The 20,803-nt window shown below is 44.2% G+C and overlaps 1 protein-coding gene across 3 annotated transcripts in view; it reads right to left on the minus strand.

Annotated features, from left to right (window-relative positions):
- Positions 1–255: 255 nt before the first annotated feature.
- The window catches only part of CFAP74 (cilia and flagella associated protein 74), a 77,513-nt gene continuing 56,965 nt past the window's right edge, over positions 256–20,803 (minus strand). For 2 of the 3 annotated variants that reach the window (XM_081923402.1, XM_081923401.1), the window contains exons 26-39: positions 19,103–19,379; positions 17,904–18,038; positions 16,691–16,818; positions 15,009–15,143; positions 12,417–12,526; positions 10,801–10,856; positions 8,384–8,503; positions 6,821–6,976; positions 5,782–5,908; positions 4,529–4,683; positions 3,528–3,663; positions 2,992–3,119; positions 2,094–2,228; positions 256–1,232 (exon numbers count right to left, since the gene is read on the minus strand). In XM_081923402.1, coding sequence (XP_081779528.1) covers positions 1,134–1,232; positions 2,094–2,228; positions 2,992–3,119; positions 3,528–3,663; positions 4,529–4,683; positions 5,782–5,908; positions 6,821–6,976; positions 8,384–8,503; positions 10,801–10,856; positions 12,417–12,526; positions 15,009–15,143; positions 16,691–16,818; positions 17,904–18,038; positions 19,103–19,379 — 1,897 coding nt within the window. In that variant the 3' untranslated portion in view covers positions 256–1,133. Of the gene's footprint in view, positions 1,233–2,093; positions 2,229–2,991; positions 3,120–3,527; positions 3,664–4,528; positions 4,684–5,778; positions 5,909–6,820; positions 6,977–8,383; positions 8,504–10,800; positions 10,857–12,416; positions 12,527–15,008; positions 15,144–16,690; positions 16,819–17,903; positions 18,039–19,102; positions 19,380–20,803 lie in introns of those variants that run through there. The other variant, XM_081923403.1, reaches the window with a different exon arrangement.

Here is a 20,803-nt window from a genome sequence, read left to right on the forward strand (position 1 = left end):
TGGGTGTGGATCTGTGGCTCAAAACCCCCACAAACTCCCATCATTTCAGGCTACAACATTGCTTCTTGAACAACTGGAGGCTGTGTGAGTTCAAAACTGAGACAGTCCCGGCACCACGGGGAAATAATTAGTTTTTTGCTGCTTTGGCCCTTGCTGAAACATAAGGAAGAAAGTATACCAGACCTCCTTTCTTTTTCTTTTTTTAAAAAAAGTTTGAATCAACTGAATACACAACGTAAGCTACTTTAAAACATCTTTGTATTCAGAGGACTTTACTCAAAACAACAGTGCAGCATTGACTCAAATTAAAGTCATCAGTGGGTTCCTTGAAATATGGCAGGTTTGGCTGCTAACCATCCATCTGTGGAGTCTCATTCTCCACCTTATTTGCCAAATTCAACACCCCGCCTACATCCCTCCTTCTAGTTTCAGAAGATAAGTTGGGCTCACCATTACTAGAAAACCATAAGGGGTCACGTAAAAGAAAAATCAGAGCAGTGGTTCTGTGGAAGGAGGAGTTTGACCCCCTTCCCCATCCTGTTTTCCAGATCTATATAGCTCTGAAACTGCAATTAGCCTTGCTGGTGTTTGGTTACCTGCATTATTCTGATTGTTAAGAGTAATTTACAGCTTCAAAAGGGGAAGGATTTAGATCCAAAAGGCGGGGGGTGGGGGGGGGAGAGGAAATGTCACAGCTCCCATAAAATTTGGATTCTGCAAAAAGAAAACAGAAAAAGGAAGAAATCAGGTGATACAATCACAGCTGCCCTACCTAAGAGCCCAAGGGTGGAGCTTAAAAGGAAAGTAAGACTTTCCTGTGCCTTCCATCTCTGAAAGCTGAGAATGCCACAAGGATCCCACCTTGGCCCATATATTCTGAAGGAATCTTCCTGGTTTCAGTAGAGCTGGTTATGAAAGGATACAAAGGACCCCCAATTTAAGCAACTTTAAGGGAACTGGATTATGCCATTTCAGATTGCAGACTTTTCCTCATCTTCTTTTTGATCTGTTATCTTTTGCTTCAGTTCTGGATGCTCTGGGAAATTCATGAGGATGAATGATCCAACACCCCCAGGGATGTTTTTCCATCTTTCTTCAGAAAGGGCAATTTGGAGCCTCAGCTCAGTGGCAGTTCACTTGGTCACGATCCTGCCCATGAAGTAGACACTGTACACCTCCTTGATGTCTCCCTTCACATTCAATATGGCTGATCCAGTCACAGGCTGGTTGGGCTGCAGAGACAAGATGGAGGGAAGCGCTAGGCAGAAATTGCAGGCAGCCCAGTGCACAGAAATGCTAGCCCTGCCTCCCCATTGACTTCTTTATGTTTTCTGAACTACAGCTCCCGTCAACCCTGACCACTGGTCATGCTGGCTGGGGCTGACAGATTGCCTGGAGGGCCACAGGTGCTCCAGTACTGTTATAAAGGGTGCATAAATGTCACTCACCCTCTCCCCACAACCAAATAGATTCATCTAGAGCAGGAATGGGAGACTTGTGACCCTCCAGATGCTGCTGAAATACAACTTCAACCATCCATCAGCACTGATCTTGAGGAAGATTCCTCCTTTGCTTCTTTTTTGGCAAGGGGTAGGAGAATTCCCCATCGGCACCAATAGGATCAGGAAGAAAGGAAAGAGTTAAATTCTCCCCATACCACCTGCTGCAGTCTGGAGAATTATCAGCCCCCACATCAGATGCTACTTCCATTAAAAATAAAAATTGCACGTTATATACAAAGCTGCTTGTCGTGTTCAGTTTGGCCCTGAGTGTCTATTATAAAATGACTCTCATGCTTCACATGGACATATGAAGATGCCCCATTGGCCCATCTAGGCCAGACATCTAACTGGCAGTGGCTATGAAGGATGTCAGGCAGAGATGTTTCAAGCCTGGCTATGCAAGATCCTTTTAACTGCAGATGCCAGATATTGAACATGGAATATTCTGTCAGCTATGCTGGTGTTTTACCTAAGCCTCCTTTGCTTAACAGGGAAACTGACCTTATAAAAAACTTCGCTCCTCCTATCCTACTGCTTGGGGAAGTATAATACAATAGCAATAAATGGCACATTTTAAAACTTGCAACATACATTTGATCCAGCAGGGGGCACCCAAGAAACATTGATGGGTTTGGTTTGTCCACGCTCAATGCTTCCTTTCACAGGATCGACAGTGAATCCTTTTAGCTGAAGAAGTTGCATGTTTTCCCAGTTGAATTCTACATTCTGCAGAAACGAAAGGTTCACAACATGCTGTCAGACACTATGGCTGATGAAACCTCATGGCACAAAACATGCCTGGGTGAATAAGCGAACATGCCCTAAGATCTGCTCCCCATTTGTAGAACTGATTCAAACTGGGATTCTTTTTTTTTTTAAAAAAAAAGGAAGGCAAGAGACCATCTCATTTTTTCTGAGTATCCCATAATAAGGTGAATCTATAGCACTGATTTGTGCTGGTGTAAAAAAAACCCCGAACACCAGCAATTTCTGCTCCCATTTCTGTTTGTGCATGAATTCTCTGAACATCCCTAAACACAAAGATGTGCAGAGCTGGACTCTACATGCTAGTTTGCCAGGGTCTGTAAGAGAACAATGGGGTCTCTGCCACTGCGTCTGACATCAAACCTCACCTATACCTCTATTTCCCTTTTTCCTCTTCGCAATTCTCCCGCAGGGAAACGGTGGTGGGAGTTTTCCCCAGGTGACACATCCCAGGGTATTGTCGCTCCCTTTCTCAATGTGCCTCTTTCACCTCTGCTAGCAAAATGGTTCATGAGAAGGAAGGCCAAAAATTGCAGAGAGACTTGCAAGCGTAGAAAATGACTGAGGGAGATGATTGGCTTTTTCCTACAACTTGAGTCCCATCCCTTCCAAACAGTGTTAACACACTCCTTAGAATATGGCCCATGTTTCCCAGAAAACCACTGTGCTGGGTCCTCTAAGGGTGAGGGTGTTGACATATGCCTGGTCCCTACGGCTCCTGCACCTTCTTTGATGCAAACTGAGTGCTTCGTATCGCGCCAACTCTCAGCTCCCGAGTGGCTGGGATAACAAAAGTCTCTGACTGGACACATTCCAGGTTCAGAAGAATGGAGTTTGTAGACTTGCCGCTCTCTGCAGGAGAAACAAATCCAGTTGTAATTGTTGGTGGGGCAAGAAGAAGTTGGTAAAAACACATACACATACACTCCTAAACAGTATTAATTGGGATTGTACAGGGACCGTAACTACTGTCACTGGTAGGGATAGACAAATTTGCCAATTTCAGTTTGTTTGTTTGCTTGTTTCATAAAATTTATACACTGCTTGGTTTAATAAAAAAATTCTCAAAGCTGTTTACCAAAAAAGACAATGACATTATCAGTAAAAACAACTAATTAAAAACATAAAAATCAGCAATAAACAAAAACAGATTAAAACATACATCAGCATTCTACATGGTGCGGCAAGTTAATCTAAACATGCTTCTAAAAATGAAACAGAGATTCATCCATCAATATGGATGGGTTTAAGGTGGGCTACCTGCTTTGGTTGCTTCTTCAGCCATAGACGTAGTTACGGCCAGTGACTCAATGGGCACATCCAGCGGGTCACCTCCTTCCACATACATTATGTGGTTCCGTGCTGCCCCTTTCAGCTGGATCACACGGATGGTTTCCTAAAAAGAAGATTATCGCAGCCTAATGTTTATTCCACTTTACTGCAACAGCCCTCAGTAGTTTCGGCAGCAATTCTCTATGCAAACAGCTTTGAGGGTTTTTTTCTTTAAACAATTGGAAATTAAGTGGTTGCTTTTGGGCAACTATTCAAAGCTCTCCACCAAAGTTCAGAAACTTTGTGGAAATCCATATGAAGTTTGGGCTTTGCTGGGGGGTTTTAGTGGCTTTGCAAAGGGAAGAGTTGTTCTTGTTGCTTTTCCAGGGTATTTGAGAGTCCTTTGCCCTTTGGCCTAGTAAACACTAGATGGCACTCCTCATTCATCACCAATGTTCCTTCGTTCACTAGTTCACCTTAAAGTAGGGAAGACACTTTCACAACTCAGTCCTTGAGGCCAGTCACTTCTGTTTGGATTGTGCCACACATAGTGTACCAAGAACCAAATTTACAAGAGCCTTAGGAACATAGGAAGCTGTTTTACACTGCATCAGACTCTCAACACCGATTGGAGGTGAGTCTCCAGGCTTTCAAGAAGGAGTCTTCCCTGGCACTTGCTACCTGGAAATGCTGGGGGTTGAACCTGGAATCCTCTACATGCAAAACAAATGCCACACCACTCAGCCCTTTCTCTAAGATACAGGAACAAAGGAAGCTGCCTTATACAACTAGACCATGTTGGGTCCATCTAGCTCAGTGATGCTGATACTGGCTAGCAGCTCTCCAGGGTTTCAGACTGCAGACACTCCTAGCCCTACATGGAGATGCTGGGGATTCCAGGGCACTAGCAGGACCTGAGCAGAACAGAACTCTTCCCTCCTGCAGTTTCCAGCAATTGATGTTCAGAGCCCTACCTGAGCCAATCTCACCTTGCCAAAGATTAAAATGTGGATGCAATCGGAATAATACAGGCTCTCATGATCAGGGCTGAAGGTGATGGTGAACTCTTGACACTTCTTGAAAGTGATGGTGCCTTCCACGGGAGAGACGCTGAACACACTCAAGCCATTGTAATTTTGTGTACCTGGGAAAGGATGGAAACACAAACCGGTAGGAGAAAAGCAGCTGGAGAGCCACATCTCCTTGGCCAATATTTTCAGCACTCTGTTCTACAGGAGAGGTAAAAAACCCAGCAGCAAAGCTGGAAAAATCTGGATGATTAAAAGTATTAAGCTGGAGCCTGCTGTCAAGCTTGTAAAAAGGTACAAGAGAGAAACACACAACACACATACACACGGCTTAGGGAACTAAAGTACCACAGATTAGAACAATTCAAAGCAAATATTGAACACAAGGCTTGTCACCTGGCCAAGGAAGCCCTATCTGTCTTTAGTTTATTAAGTAAAGCTGCATAACTATGCATGTGAGAAAAGATTACTTAAGATTTCAGCAGTCACAGCAGTCTTCATCTTACAGGAGAGATCCTCATTCTTTCCTATTCAGGTAGGAATACCTCTGAAGATGGTGCTTGCAAATGGTTGTATTAAAAGTAAATGATCAGGGCATTTAAACACCGTCGCCTACATTTTGTTAACTCCAACTCCATAGGCTTTTCCCTCTCCTTCATCTGCCATCCAGCAGCAGCTATTCCATTCGTCTGCTGCAGAGAAGAGAAGCAGGGCCAGCCCTTTTCCCTTTCACGCTGCACCTTCCAGATTGTAAATTTGAGGGCAGGAACTGCTGTAGACTGCTACAGTTTGGCTTTTGCTAAAACGTATGCTATACATCTCACTATCTGCTCTGACCAAAATGAAAACAGTTATTTCTTAAATTAATTTCAGTGGAAAAGGAATGTCAAAAATGATGCAGAAAATAATGTAATTATTTATGTTATGTTCATGGACTAAAAAAAGGATGGCGGGTGATTGTGTGATTTCTGTTCCTGACCTCGGATGAATGTGCGGATTGCGGCAATTTCCACTCCTGGTTCCAAAAGAATTCTCCAACATCCCTACTTACACCGTATGGCTGGAATTATAAACAGCAACTGTGCCTACTCTTAGAATTACTTTCATAGAATATATACAGATCCTGATCAACACAGGATTGCTTTGAGTAAGTCCACAATTATCTCCATCACTTCCATTAATGAATATTCAAAACATTATGAGCTATTATTTACCAACTACATCTGCTTTCCCTGGAGATGCGAGGAAAGGGGGAATCTTTGGCTGTTCTCTCTCTCTGCTTGGTGAGAGCGAGTCAAGAAGAATATTGTATTTCAGGGTCAGATTCGAAGTGTTCTCTATCTGCAAGAGACCAATCAACCAATGGCAGAATCAAAAGCTGTGTTCCTGCAAACTGACTTCAACCTTTTTCTGTGGTTGTCTTTCTGCTATATCCATGCATGGGCACATTTATATTAACAAGGAATCTTGATTAATAATAATAGCAATCAGCTGCAGCTGCCTTAATATTTGTATACCACCTTCAAGTATTCTAAATGTATTGCATGTGTGATCTAGTTGTAATCCTTACTCTGTACAGAAGTGATGGAGAACCTGTGACTTTGAGTGTTGCTAGACTCCAGCTCCCATCAGCCCCAGGCAGCTTGGGCCAAGGATGATGGGAGCTGCGGTCCAGCAACAGCTGGAGGTAAGTAAGTATTATTATCCCACATGCTGCAGATGAGGGGACAGAGGCTGTGGTTTGCTTAAGGCCAGCTAGTGAGTTGTGAAGCAGAGGTGGGATTCAAACTGGGGGTTTCTTGATTCATAGCCCAGTGTCTTAGCCACTAATTCAAGGCATTGTTTGTTTTGTCCGTGTAAAAAATGATCATATAAATACACTCTTTCTGGTCATCACTTGGGATTTGGAGCATACTTTCTCCTGGCTTTTTACAGTATTGAAAAGGCAGCTGTTTAATTCCAGGCTTCCTCAACCTCGGCCCTCCTGATGTTTTTGGCCTACAACTCCCATGATCCCTAGCTAGCAGGACCAGTGGTCAGGGATGATGGGAATTGTAGTCAGATGTTCGGGTTCCAAAGAATGTTCATAAACCAGAACACTCACTTCTGGGTTTGCGGTGTTTGGGATCCAAGGTACAACTGTACTGCTTTTATTCATGTGCGTAATTTCTGTTCCTGACCTCAGACGGACCATCTCTTCCATTTCTGATCGAATCCTTCAACATCTCTATTCACAGTGCAGTTGTGATTTACCTTGAAAGTGGCAGTGGCTGTTTCCTTAGCAAGAACATATCCCATGTTGAATACATCTCCTTCCACTGAGCAAGAAATTGAAGGGATGACACCCTGGCCTGTCAGGGTAAGGGTTAGAGTGAATTTCCCACTACGGATCTCCAGCATTTCAAAGTACTGTGGGATAAAACATTATTGGTCAGTAAGGATAGCATTATTTCAGGTGGCATGAGCCACCTAAGGGGCTCAATAAAAGCTGAGTGTCAGTGTCACCTTCCTGATATTTAGGGGCTACTGATAGTAAAGTGTCCATTACGGATGGCTAGACCCATGTGTCTCAAAGGGGAAGGGACTAAGTCCCACTGGGAGCATTGGCACTCGATAACATTCCATCATTCTCAGGGCAAATTGTACAGAAGAAAACCACTAGGGACAGCCCTGTTTCTTTTTTGTACACTTGGACTAATGAGCAAATGGGGGCACTGACCCACCAACCTCAGTCTCCTCTCAGCTAGCCACCACTTGCCTGCCTTTTTACAACCCGTCAGGATGTGGCTCTGCCTGTTATTGGCTCTGGCTCCACCTGGCTTTCATTTGAATGTGTGATATATCTAAATGTACACACACATTTCTATTTATATATGCATATTCATTCTTTGTTTTAATATGTCTGTCTGTTTGTACTTATAGCTAATTGAACTGAATTATTTTTTTGTATTACTGTCATCAGAGAGGTAGAAGACGTGCCTGTAAGATTTCATCCCTCAGGTGCCAAAATAACCTAGCTGGCCTTGTAGCCTGACTTTGAGGGGAACCGTGTCTGCTGGCTGCACTGCCTCAGGCGGCAAAATGCTTTGGCCCTTCCCTGTGCACTTAACATGTCTGCCCAGCGTTAACAAGCCAGGCATACATGATCTGAGTGCAGACTCTGCTGGCATGCTAACACAGCATGTATTGTGGGACAGCGCATGTGACAGGTATATTTAAGCATGGTGGGGGCATGCAGAACTCATGAACGATTAACCACCTGTCATGAAGTCTGCATCACATAAACTGGGCCTTAAGATAAAATGGGTACGGAGGAGAGTATGCCAGGGCTGCAGAGCCTTTTTCAGCCAGAGGGCCACATTTCCTTGTGGAGAACTTTCCAGGGGCCACATTCCAGTGGTGGGCAAAGCCGGAGGTAAAAAGTGGGGGGGAGCAATGGATGTGCCTCCTACCTTTGTACATAGGCAACATTTCAACCACTGAAAAGTCAGGTGTTCTACACACACACACACACACACAACCCTACCTCCATCTTTCATCCAGGTAAGAAAGAGGCATTAGCATAGTTCGAAACCCACACATTTATCCAAGCTATCCTAGTTCAAGGACACATCCTCAAAGAATTTCCGCAGGCCCAGGGAATGGTGTGGAAGGGGTTGTGGCCTGTGGAGAGTTCTGAGGGTCAAATAATGAAGCCTGGAGGACCGCAGTTGATTCCTGGGCTTGAGGTTCTCCACCCTTGCAGTACGATCCCCTTGGAGGAAAGGTGGGGCACCAGTGAAATAAACTAAACCAATTCCTTGTTTAGAGACTCACCGGTGTGTTCTCCTCTGGGCAGAATGAGATGAGAAGATTGCGGGATTCACCTTCCTCCAGTGTCCAGAAAGGATTTAGCACCGTGAAGGATCCAAAGGGATTCAAGAAGGAATATCCCAGCTGAAAATGACAGCTCAAGGAAACACAAGTTTAGTGGTAACCAAAGCAACCACTCCACCCCCCAAAAAGAAAAGAAATGGAGACAGCCATGGCAATCTGTTACCTAGGGACTATTACAAGAATTAGCAAGTATGGGGACTTCCCTTCAGATATTACCGTATTTTTCGCTCTATAAGACGCACTTTTCCCCCTCCAAAAATTAAGGGGAAATGTGTGTGCATCTTATGGAGTGAGTGCAGGCTCCATGGCTTCAGCGAAAGCAACGCAAAGCCTCCAGCAGCGCAGCGCCCCTTCAGCAAAGCGGGAGGAGAAATGGAAGGGGCTCCGTTTCTCCTGCTGCTTCACTGAAGGGGTGCTGCACAGAGAGGGAGAGAATTTTTTTTCTTGTTCTCCCTCTCTAAAACTAAGTGCGTCTTATGGCCGGGCGCGTCCTATAGAGCAAAAAATATGGTAATTAGTATTTGCCGGAGGACTGAATTGATCTACCTAGCCTGGTTGGGTTGCCATGTGTTGCCTAACTACATACAGGGGCACTTCCGGCTACATAAAAGACTCTGGGCACAGGCTTATGATGTACACTTGCATAAAATCTGCAGCTGCTAATCTAGATCTGCAGATGCAAACACTGGTTTCTGAGCAACTTAAGATGGAGGGGTGAATCGGTGTTTCACCAGGACTCTGCTTTGCAGTATGTTGAAAAACCTTGTAACCAAAGGAAGAGGCCTAATTATCATCAGCTTGTGGTAACATGGAGGTGGGTTTTTTCACCAATGGCACCAGTGGTATGTAATGCCTTCCTTGAGGAAATAAGAGAGGCCCCATCAATATTGGCATTCTGCTGGCTCTTGAATACATGCATACCTATTTAGGGTTCCAGCGTTTTCCTGAACTTTAACTTCATGATCTAATAGTTTTAACTGTTTTTTTAATTGTTATGTTTTTGTACTGGCTTGTTTCATTGCAGATATTAGCTATGGATGTTTGTTTTCATGAAATTGTTTCACTGTGTATTTTAATTACGTATAGATTTTATAATTGATTTTACATATGTAAACTACTTAGAAGCCATTTTGGCATGTAAATGGTGTATACATTAAAAATAATAAACTAAACTAAACTAATAAAATAAAATAAAATAAAATAAAAGAGGAAGGAGCAAGAGATCGACAGACCAGCATAAACAACATGGGGCTGGCTGCCCCTCCACCAGGTCACTTCCTAACAGCTCAGATTGCATGCCAAGAACAATATCAGATGGTGGACAGCTGATATGCAGGTTGTAGCAAAGTGCCTCATCTATTTCATTTATTTGCAGATTTATAAAAACGCTTCGCAACAGAAAGTTAACAAACAGTAAAAATATACCATACTTTTCCGAGTATAAGACTAGGGGTTTTTTTTAACTAAAAAGTAATGTTAAAGGGGGGGTAGTCTTATCCATGGGGACAATCTCCCCCCATTTTCTTAATTTTGGGTCCCCAAAATTAGGGGGCGAGTTATACATGGAAAAATATGGTACAGGATATATAAAATATCATCTTACTTTATGTTCCCTACCTCAAGCAGGCTTACCCACTATTGCTGCTGGCAGTGACAAGCAAGAATGTGATCTGTAGCTGATGACTCCGAGATCCCTGGCATTTTAATTTACCCACAATATCCCAACACAAAGGCCTTGTAGTGGGCACAGGATCCCACCTGCTCAGCTTCCAACCCCTTCCATTGCTGAGTGCAGAAGGTCTGAAGGGGCCTCCTATATCCAGATGACAGGGAACACTGCCTTTTCAGGGTTCCAGATTGTGTGTTGGTTTCAAACAAATAGATAATATAGCCCCTTTCAATCCTTGCCCACTCAGCACAGGAATTCAGTAACTGAGATGTGCTCTTATAAGATGCACCTACTATTCCATTGTCTTTTTGTATAATCTCCACTACAGATACAAACTGTTCCTGCTCCTCAGGAAACCCCTGGGAACAGCAGTTCTCCAAAGCGGTGGAGGAAACCTCTAGTGATTCTCAATTCTCTCACCAAACCATAATTTTCAGGATCCTCTGGTTGCAATCATGCCAATTCAATGGGTACCCAACTTAAATTAGTAGCACAGGTATCTCCATAATATAATATTCTAACCTGTGACTTTGAAGATGGAAGTATATGTGGGTATCCTATTGTGTTTGTTTTGGAATATTTGGAATATTTCACCCCAAACAGCAGAAGGTGAGTCCAGTTGATGTCTTCTACTGAACAGCCACAGATTTTGGAGAACAGAGAGGGGATGATTCAAAGCAAAGGATACAACCAGCTGTTCTTGAGAGATGTTATGTAGCTTCACTTCTTTCTTAACTGTGTGCCCTAGTAAACAAGAGAACCTCACATTTACAAAGGTGAGCCACCCAGAAAGCATCTTTACTGGACGGCCATACAAATAAAAACAACAAACAAACAAACCAGGAAATCCAGCCAGCAGAAGTCTATTTTAAAAATCCACCCAGAAGCCATTCTCATATTATTCCAGAAAACAAAACAACACCCCCCCAAATAAAATTTAAAAATCAAAGAAGAATTCTTAAGATGCTTTCAGATGTTTCAGTAGGGAAGACAGAGGTCCAGCTGTTCCATGTGTAGAACTGGGACACTTTTTACAAGTGCCACACTATGTTTATTTGGTACTTGAAGGAACTGATCCTTTAGTGTGGCAGCACCTACTCTTTGGAACTCCCTGTCCATTGATGTTTGTCAAGGGCCTTGACTGTTTAGTTTTCAGCACCTGCTAAAAATTTTTGTTTAGGCAAGCCTACCAACACATGCAATTTTTAGCATGTAATGTTCATGACATCCATTTGTTGCAAAACTGCTTTTATTTTTATTTTGATAAATGTTTATGTCAATTGAGTTTTTTAACATATGATTTTATTGGCACCTAAAAAAAAGTTTATTAATTTTGAATACAAGAACAAACATACAATCAGTTGCAGTTTCCCCCTGCTACATCCCCATAACAACCCCAACTACGTATTAGCATTTTAAATTATTATTATTTGCATTTTTTTATGGGAAAGTCTTAGAGGCTTTTGGTGATTAGGCAATGGTATAAGCCTTGTTAAATAAATACAGTGTGGCTGCCAATGCCCTTTTAGGGACAATATATGATTTGAGCCATGTCAAGAATCAGACTGTGTGTGTTCTAAAATTATCTAGTGAGTTCACAGTAAAGGCAAAGACTCAAACAAGGGAGTCCCTCCTGATTCAGCACTACAGCCCCATCTGTGGTGTACATTTATAGCACTATCATGTCACTTTAAACATTCCTAACTCTCTACAAGGCTCAAGACAGATCTGGCTAATGGGTGGATTTTATGTTTCAAAAAGTGGGGGAGCAGCTTGTGTAGCGATTAAACCAACTCAGCTCTTTACTGAGCATTTGGTCTGGTTTGTTTAAGGAGCAGTTATATGAAAATGACCGCTCGTCTGATATTCATCCTGATTTGCTTTGCGGGGTACTTACACATCGGCCCACTAATCATTTGTTCACTCCACAATTCTCAATGCATTTCCCTCTCACTTTCCAAACCACTTTTGTTTTGTTTTTTAAGTGGAATTGTTGTGCCAGGTCCTTTAATTCACTTTAACTGCACAAACCTACAGTTCCAGTTAAGTGTTCCAATCCCTCCTGCAAAATGTTTATAGCCTGGAGATCACCCCATGTGTTTCCCAAGGGTCAATGCGGAAATCAGAGCTAAAGATTCCTTGATAGATGCCCATGCAACCTCCCTTTAAAAACCTCCAGTGAAAGAGTTCAGCATCTTCCAAGGTCTGCTGCACCCTTCTACACTCCATCTTAAGACTCATGACATATTTTTGCTGCTTTAACACCATTCTAGCAATAGGGTGTGAGGAGGCTTGGTTCCATACCTACGGCAACATCCCCAAAGTTGAAGACTGTTCTCCCATTATTAGAAATCACCATAAGAGCAGGTGCTACGGAAGGACAATGCAGCTCTAGGTACAAGGTAAAATAAGGGCTACAAACACACACAAAAATAAAGAAAAATGATGATTACTCTCAGAATATATAAGGTATCTGGTTGTTCCAATATATGGACTGCAAGCCACCCTAGTGTTTTATTCAAGGTCTCAAGTACAGCATGTGCAAACATGGCTTGAAAATGGGAGGCATTGGAAATACAGTTTTCTTGAATTTGAAGGCTTGTGCACCAATATCTGATATATGGGTTGGGCTAAAAATGGTATTTCCCTAATATGGATTTTGAATCAGCAGTAGAATTAAGAGTGTAGAAGGTATGAAAGAAGAACATTTTCCTTTGGGCTAATGGTAGTATAGAGTAAAAGGAGGGGATTTTTGGTGGGACAATAGTGGGAGGGGAGAAAGGGCAAAACCTCTACTCCTCCCCCATGGCTAAGTAAGGTCCATTAATTTCAATGGATCTACTCTGACTGGTTCTTAATTATGGATTGAGAATCATGACTACTTTGGTCCTCAGTTAATCCTGACAACAACAAAAACATGGTGCCCAAATCTAGGTGCTTTCCTATTTTCTTTCTCTTTCTGCATTGTATTTATTGGTCTGTGGCCAGGGACTGAGATTCCTTTCTTAATCTTTGTATGGTGCTGAGGAAACTAGGAACTTTATAAATAAATTAATGAACAACCACACCCATTGAAAAGTAGGAGAGACATTATGCTGCACAAGGGGGCAGAGGATGAGAAAGAATGGTTGGCCTAAAGGTGGGTTGGGGAACTTTTGACCCCCCAGAGGCTGCTGGACCATCCCTGAGCACTGGCTGTGCTGGCTGGGACTGATGGGAACTGGAGTGCAATAACCTCTGGAGGGCCAAAGCTTCTCCAGCCCTGGCCCAAAGCCATGAAGTTAGTTCATGAGAGAAGCAAGATTTGAACCAGAACTGCCTGGGTTTCATTTTAGTCATTTCCCCACTGTGCTACACTAACCAATTTATTATTTATTACTGTTTTATTATTACCTTTATATCTCGCCTGTTCTCCAAGGAACAAAGGGTGATGGACACGGATCAGCCTCACCCCATTCTATCCTCACAAAAACGCTGTGAAGTAGGCGAGGCTGAGAGACTGTGACTGGCCCAAGGTCACACCCTGAAAGCTTCATGGTCGAGTGGGGATTTGATCTCTGGCCTCTTGGGTCCCAGTCCAGCACTCTAATAACTACACCACAGCAGCACTTGTTCCAGCTGGCTTTGTGTAGTAAGCTTCTTAACTGGTTTACCTATCCACTCAACTCCTACTGCAAATAATCCATCAGTGCAGTGGTAAATTACAACAAATTGAAGTGTTTTTTTTCCTTTTCCTTTTTCATATTTAATAGAACAAAATAGCTACTTTAAAAGTGACCCCTGATACACTGCCATGTGGCAGGGGAAGCAGTGCCCTCTCTCTCTCACACCCACACCTCAACTCCCATCTACATCTATGCTCAAGGCATTTAAAACTATATGACCAGGGTACAAGACTGACAAAAGTATGCTTGAGCAAGTCTAGTCTTTAATTATCCTGTGACGCAAAGAAGTCTGTGTCTGTTGCAACAGGCACACAGACTACTTGCTAATTTTAGCAGCTACAGATGTAGCCAAAGCAACCACAACAACAACACCCCCGCCACATGAACTGTATGGGGGATTGCAGCTCCCAGATAGTGCACCTGCTTGGCTTGCAGGAGGCCTTGGCTTTAATCCCCAGCGTCTCCACAGTTAGAAGGGGAAGGAGATAGGAAAGATCTCTCACTCTCTGCAATTGACCCTGGAGAGCTGCTTTTAGTTAACAGACCAAGAATGGGAAGCCTGCAGCCCTCTAGATGTTGTTGGACTCCAGCTCCCATCAGTCCTAGCCAGCAGGGCCAATGGTCAGGGATGATGGGGGCTGTAGTCCAACAACATCACAGAGGTCCACAGGTTCCCCACCCCTGATTCGGATGGAGAGAATTCAGAGCCACCCTAACAAGGCTGCAGCACCATTCAACTCCATAAGAATGGATATTTAGATCTGACTAAATGCATATATCTTTCTCTCAGCATCATCTCAGAGGCCCACAGGTTTCCCTTCCCTGGACAGAAGGCTCTTGGGAGCTGGGAGCACCATCCAAAAAAGAAGGCTGCCTGCTGTGTCTCTGTAGGAGTAGCTGCACTGTCTTTTATCAAGGCTGATTACAATGCAGATGGGGAACCTGTGGCCCTCTTGATGTAGCTGGACTCTGCCTCCCAACAGCTCCAGCCAGCATGGCCAGTCCTTTGGGATGATAGGAGTTGGAGTCCAATAAGAACTAGCCACCCAGAATGGCTAGGGCAACCCAGACAGATGAGTGGGGTACAAATAAATAAATATTATTATTATTATTATTATTATTATTATTATTATTAGGCTCTCCCTCTCAATGGCAGACAATGCTGGGCTAGCTGAATCAGTGGCCTGGCAGGTGGCTCTGTATACATTTAGTTCCACATTCATCACTGTACTTGTAGTGTAGGTTTTCAGTTCCTTTCTTCTCGTCTATATCTCCACATGCTATCAGGCAAGGGATAACATATTTGTCAAAGTGGTTGGCGAAGCTCCGGATCAGAGATAAATGAGCTGCGATATACTCTTCGGAACTAGAGAGGAGGGAAAGAGAACATTGATGGCAAGGAAAAAAGAAAAGCAAAACAAATCATCTCGCGCATCCTTTCAGTAACAAGTCATGGCTGTGGATTTGATGCATTTATAGCAGAAGAGGAGTCATTCACAGCTAAATGAAGTTTCCCTGTTCAAATGCAGTATGCCACTGAATACCAGTGGTGTGGAACAGGCAACTGGAACAGGAGAGGTCTAGTCTTTAGGTCTTGCTGGGAAGCACACAATTGGCCACTCTTGGAAATCTTTGATCTGATCTATCTGAGATTTTATTATGCTCCCTACCAGGGATCACTAAGAGGGAAGAGCAAGCCAGGGATGAGTCTATGGCAGCTGCAGGCACAGTTATCTCAGACCAGAGCAGAGATGACTTTACTGGCAGGCATCAGAAAGGGCCAGTAGAGCAAGAGGCAGACAGATCTGATCCATAGGCAGGGCCTGAGGCTCTAGCTGGGGATGCAGAGAGAGTGTGGTAAATCTACAAGGGGGGCCTGGAGCAGGAGTCAAAGATTTTCCCTGACAAGTGTACCAATAAAAAAATTAAAAATCTGTGCCACGGTAAAGGTAAAAGGACCCCTTACCATTAGGTCCAGTCGCAGATGACTCTGGGGTTGCGGCGCTCATCTTGCTTTACTGGCCGAGGGAGCCGGCATACAGCTTCTGGGTCATGTGGCCAGCATGACTAAGCCGCTTCTGGCGAACCAGAGCAGCACACAGAAACACTGTTTACCTTCCTGCCACAATGGTACCTATTTATCTACTTCTGCTGGCATGCTTTCAAACTGCTAGGTTGGCAGGAGCAGAGACTAAGCAGTGGGAGTGCACCTCGTCGCAGGGATTCGAACCACTGACCAAATTACACAAGTAAAGGTTAATTCTGCTACCCCCATAAATGATTCTCTGCTACTGAGTTACAGCCCTACCTGCTTAGAAGTGGGTAAAAAGAAGCCAGGATGACTGCTGGAGAGAGTTCCATCAAATGGCAAGGTTGCTAGCCACATCTTTTGTAAGGGAGACTGCTGGCTAATCCATTAGGAATCTATCTTAAATTGTAGATTATTGATTAGGTGTGGGAGCAGCCATTGTGGTGCTCTGCAAATGAGTTGCACCAGCTCTGCTTGCCTGTTTCCTGCTTGTTTGTTCTTAAGTCTTCAGTTATTCTGGGGTCCCAATGCTCTAGCAGAATCTACCATCTCTGAAGCCTATCCTGCCTACTCTCATGCCGGGTGGCTATGAGCCACTTTTTAAAAAATTCCCATAATGCTGAAGTTTAACAAAGCATCACTCTGGGGTTTGTGGGAAACAGCAGCTCTTGGCTACTCACTTTTACCATTAGATAAATCCATAATGGGGGGAAGGGTGCTAGTGTAGGAGAATGGCCCACTGAGGGCATTGTGCTAAAGATTTCCCAAGCCTGATGCCAGCCCCAATTAGCTGTCCACACCCTGGCATGCACCCTGACAGTCATGGAGAGGTGCACTTGGTCAGCCATGGATGAGGGAAATGGAAAATGCCTTTTCTCACGCACTCTGGAGAAATGTCCTCTGGGTTGGGCGGCTGAAATGGTCGGGTGTGCTTTGAGATTTGACTGATGGAGAGTATGCTTGATGGCCTCTTTCCATCTTTCCGGGTAAGCAGGGCTTCCTCTTTCCTTCTCTGGCATGGAGAGAGAGAGAGAGAGAGAGAGAGAGAGAGAGAGAGAGAGAGAGAGAGAGAGAGAGAGAGAAGCAGGGAAGCAAAACCTTTTGATTAACTGCTGGAATGGGGGGGAGTCAGAGCAAACCTCCTTTGCTGAAAGCAGGTGCCTAATGGGAGGGGAAAGGAAGATGATAACAGAGCTGAGTAGAGAGGAGAGTTATGGGGAAGGAATATGTTGTGCCATGAGGGCAAGACATGGACTCCACTTCCAATGAAGACCTTGTGCAGAAGTGGATCACCAGGTGCGGAGGAGTCACTATGCTTGCTTTCTGGCAGGTGGAACGCTTGGTTACGGAGGGAGTTGGCAAGGTGTCAGGAAGGTCTGCATGGTGTAAATGCACTCACGGAGCCAATCCAGTGCTCCTGCTGATGCCTTTGCCCCATACCGACTTCCCCGTTGCCTCACCCCTCCTGAAAAGCAACAGCAATCTACATTCTGGGAAGTGACTGTAGTGGCTCCTCCCCACCCAACAAGTTGCTTCTGGCTCTGTGAGCCCTTCTCGTAACGGACTGCTTGTTGATAGGGGCTGATTTGTGGGCAAGAGCAGGGATATGGTAGAAATAGGCATGTCTGGAGAGCAAAATGTTAACAGGAGGTTGATGAGGAAAGACCATCACTATCTCCAGTACCAGAGGCAATGTGCCTTTGAGTATCAGTTGCTGAAGAATGGGTAGTAGAGACTGGTTCATTAGGACAAATGGGGCACTGCCCCACCAACCTCAGTCTGCCTGCAGACAGGTCCCCCACCCCCTGTCTTCTAACTTACAACCACTGCCTGCCAGCATCCTCCTCCTTAGTGTCAGTGTCACCATTAAAGGATAGGGACAAAACTAGAACTGGTTGGCTTTCACTGTCAACGGCTTTGACCCTCCCTACTTCTTGGGCTCCCTTGCCTTCGGTTCCACCAGCTGCATCAGCCACCGCTACGCGGCTTGGCAATTCCTAAAACTGCACCTGCCTCTCCACACAGTGTGACATGGGTACGGCAGATGTTCTTTGCAATGAGCAACACGCAGGAGGCAAAGATCCCTCCCACACTTACCTGCAGTTCCAACTCCCGAGCCTTCCTCTCCATCTGAGCCTTTGCTTCAGCAGCCTGGCATAGCAGGTGGACTGCCTCCAGCCTGATAAGCTGATCACACAACACTGGACGAAAGGACACTTCCAGCATGCATTTCTGGCATGTGGGGGAGGAGAGAGGAGGCCAGAAAGAAAGAGAACATGCAGAATGAACTTGGGTAGTTAAATGGAGTTTAGACTTATGCTACATTTAACAGACACTCCAATCCATAATAGAGAACAAAGCAGGAGGCCTGCTGGATGTGGCCAAAGCATTCTGTTCTCACTGTTATTCACCTCAATGCTATGAGGATAAAATGTGGAAGAAGGAAACCATAGATGCCCCTTTGAGCTCCAATGGAAATCCCACAGCAGGAAATGAGTAGAACAGCACTCTAGCACACATGATACCTAGCAACTGTTATTCAGAGGCATACTGGAGGTAATATAGATATTATGACTGGTAGCCTTCATGGATTTGTCAAATCCCCCTTCAAAGTCATCCAAATTGGTAGCCAGAACTATAGTTTGTGGCAGCGAATTCCACAGTTTAACTGTGTGCTGTGTGAAGATGTACCTCCCTTTGACTGTTGTGAATCTCCCACCATTCCGCTGCCCTGTAAGACCCCATGAGGTTATAGTATTGTGAAAGAGGCCTATCCACGTTCTCCAAACTGCACATAATCTTATACGCCTCTATCATGTTCCCCATTACTCAATTTGCTTTCTAAACTAAAACTCGCCAAGGCTTTGCAACCATTCCTCAAAGGGGAGTTACTCCAGTCCCTTGATCATTCTGGTTGCCCTTTTCTGCCCTTACACTGTATGGTGCCCCACAAGGCCTGTCAATTCTGTGCCTCCCTCTGGACTCACAAGATATACATTGTATAGCAAATGAACACAATCCAGTTCATGTCCATGTTACTTCCTAAATCTGGGGTTTTACGCTTGCAGCATAGGCTCTCCTTATTAAGAAGCCTGAACTATATCTAGTGGAGAACAAAAAAAGGACTCTGATTACATTTCTTCTTTAAAAATGTGAATTAAAGCTACATGTGCTCTCAACACTTTATTTTCCTTTAAGGGAGGTGCATCAGGCCAGATACATAGGCTGTAGTACTCCATAAGCATGAAGGTTCTATTTTTATCCAGATCTTTAATAGGCTGAGAGTGTGTGTTTACCTTTCCAGGCAGGACAGTTCCGACACATGGCATGATCGTAATAGGAGAGTCTTCTGGAACAAGGAACTGGAAGGAAGTTGGCCCAACGGGGACCACTTCTCCTTTGCCAACTCTTGGGACACTGTGAGTGAACTGATTGACACTGACGTGATTGTTGATCACAAAGATATTTGCTGTTGACACGTCGTTGAGAGCAGTGGCAGAAAACTGGACCAAGGTATGAGAGAGCTCAAGAGGAGGGTGGACTCCGACTGCCTTGCATGACAGCTTGAATTCTCTAAAAATGGAAACACAGCTGAAAAAATCCGGTCACAGCACAATATGCAGCCTGTTGCCAAGACTTTAAATAAGCCCTATGACAAGTATCTCATTGCTTTCAGGTAAAAAGATGTTTCGCTGCCCATTCCAGGTTCTGTGGCACCCCTATGGCTCAAGACTATACGGAAATCAAACCATGATGACACAAGATGGAAACAGCCCCTCTAATCCCAATGTTCAGGTGTGAGTGTGGTTGCTTAAGTAGCCAAAATGGCTCCATACCCATGCAGAATAAAGAGTTTTCATCAGAGGACAAAAAAGGTTGCACCAACCAAGTTATTCTTAGAGTAGATCCACTGGGTTGGTCTTCAATGTTAGCCCTATGCAAAATAGACCCACTGAAATTAATGGGCATGGCTAATGTACTCTTAGTAAAATTTAAATGATACAATCAATTGCAATTAATGGACCTAAGTTTGCTATGTCTTTTATTTTCAACGAGTCCACCCTGAATAGACCTGAAGATGTATAAAACTCAAAACCTTTCTTAACAAAAAGCTTAAAGGGGAAACATTCCCCAAACAGCCCTACAAAAACATGCATCCTGGATGAACACACTGCACAGGAGCACTTCATGCTGCAACATTTTGCTCTCAGTCCCACTTCTGGAATACTTTATTTTCACTGAAAAGATGCTGCTGATGCTGAAACATGACTGCAGAAATGCTGAAAGAAGTTGGAATGTTCTCTGGTGGTTTATTACAAGTAGAGCAACTGCAAATATTCACTTTTAAGTTTTGGGTTTGGTTCTAACATGCAAAGCTCCGGAGCGGGGGAAGCTTCGCTGCGAAGAAGCGACAGGTAGCAATGCATGTTTAACCCAGTCCCACAGCTGCTAATTTTCCTATGCAGTTCTTCCACCCTGGCTGATTTCCCCTCAGCAGGGCTCCAAGACTGGTGGCATTTCCAGGCTGTCATTGTTTTCATGTAGGATTCAATCACACACCAGCAATTCCAGACTGCTCAATTATAGTTGATGGGAGGGAGGGTCTTTTGCAACAAGCCTTCTTTCCCCCAAAGGTTGAAAAGTGGCAGGGAAATGCAGTTTGAAAGTGTGGGGTAGCACTTTCATGCCACATCATCTAATCTCCCTGTGAGGAAATCAGATTGCATGCTCATTAAATAGCCCATATCATCTGATCTCTCAGCAAACAAATCAGGATGAATGCTCAACAAACAGGTCATTTGGAAGCATTCTGAGGGTCCTGGCTAAGCAAAGGAAAGTGGCCTCTGTGTGCATGTGCATGCAGAATTCAAGCACCCTGCCCCCAAAGCAGTAAACAGGTATAGGTTGGCCTTCACCTCCTTCCAACTACCTGCAATGTGTTTTGGCCATTTGGGGCAAACCTGAATCAGACTGGGGGATCAAACCTGGTTATCCTG

This window comes from Podarcis melisellensis (assembly GCF_964234715.1).
Source record: "Podarcis melisellensis genome assembly, chromosome: 8".
NCBI classification, from domain to species: Eukaryota; Metazoa; Chordata; class Lepidosauria; order Squamata; family Lacertidae; genus Podarcis; species Podarcis melisellensis.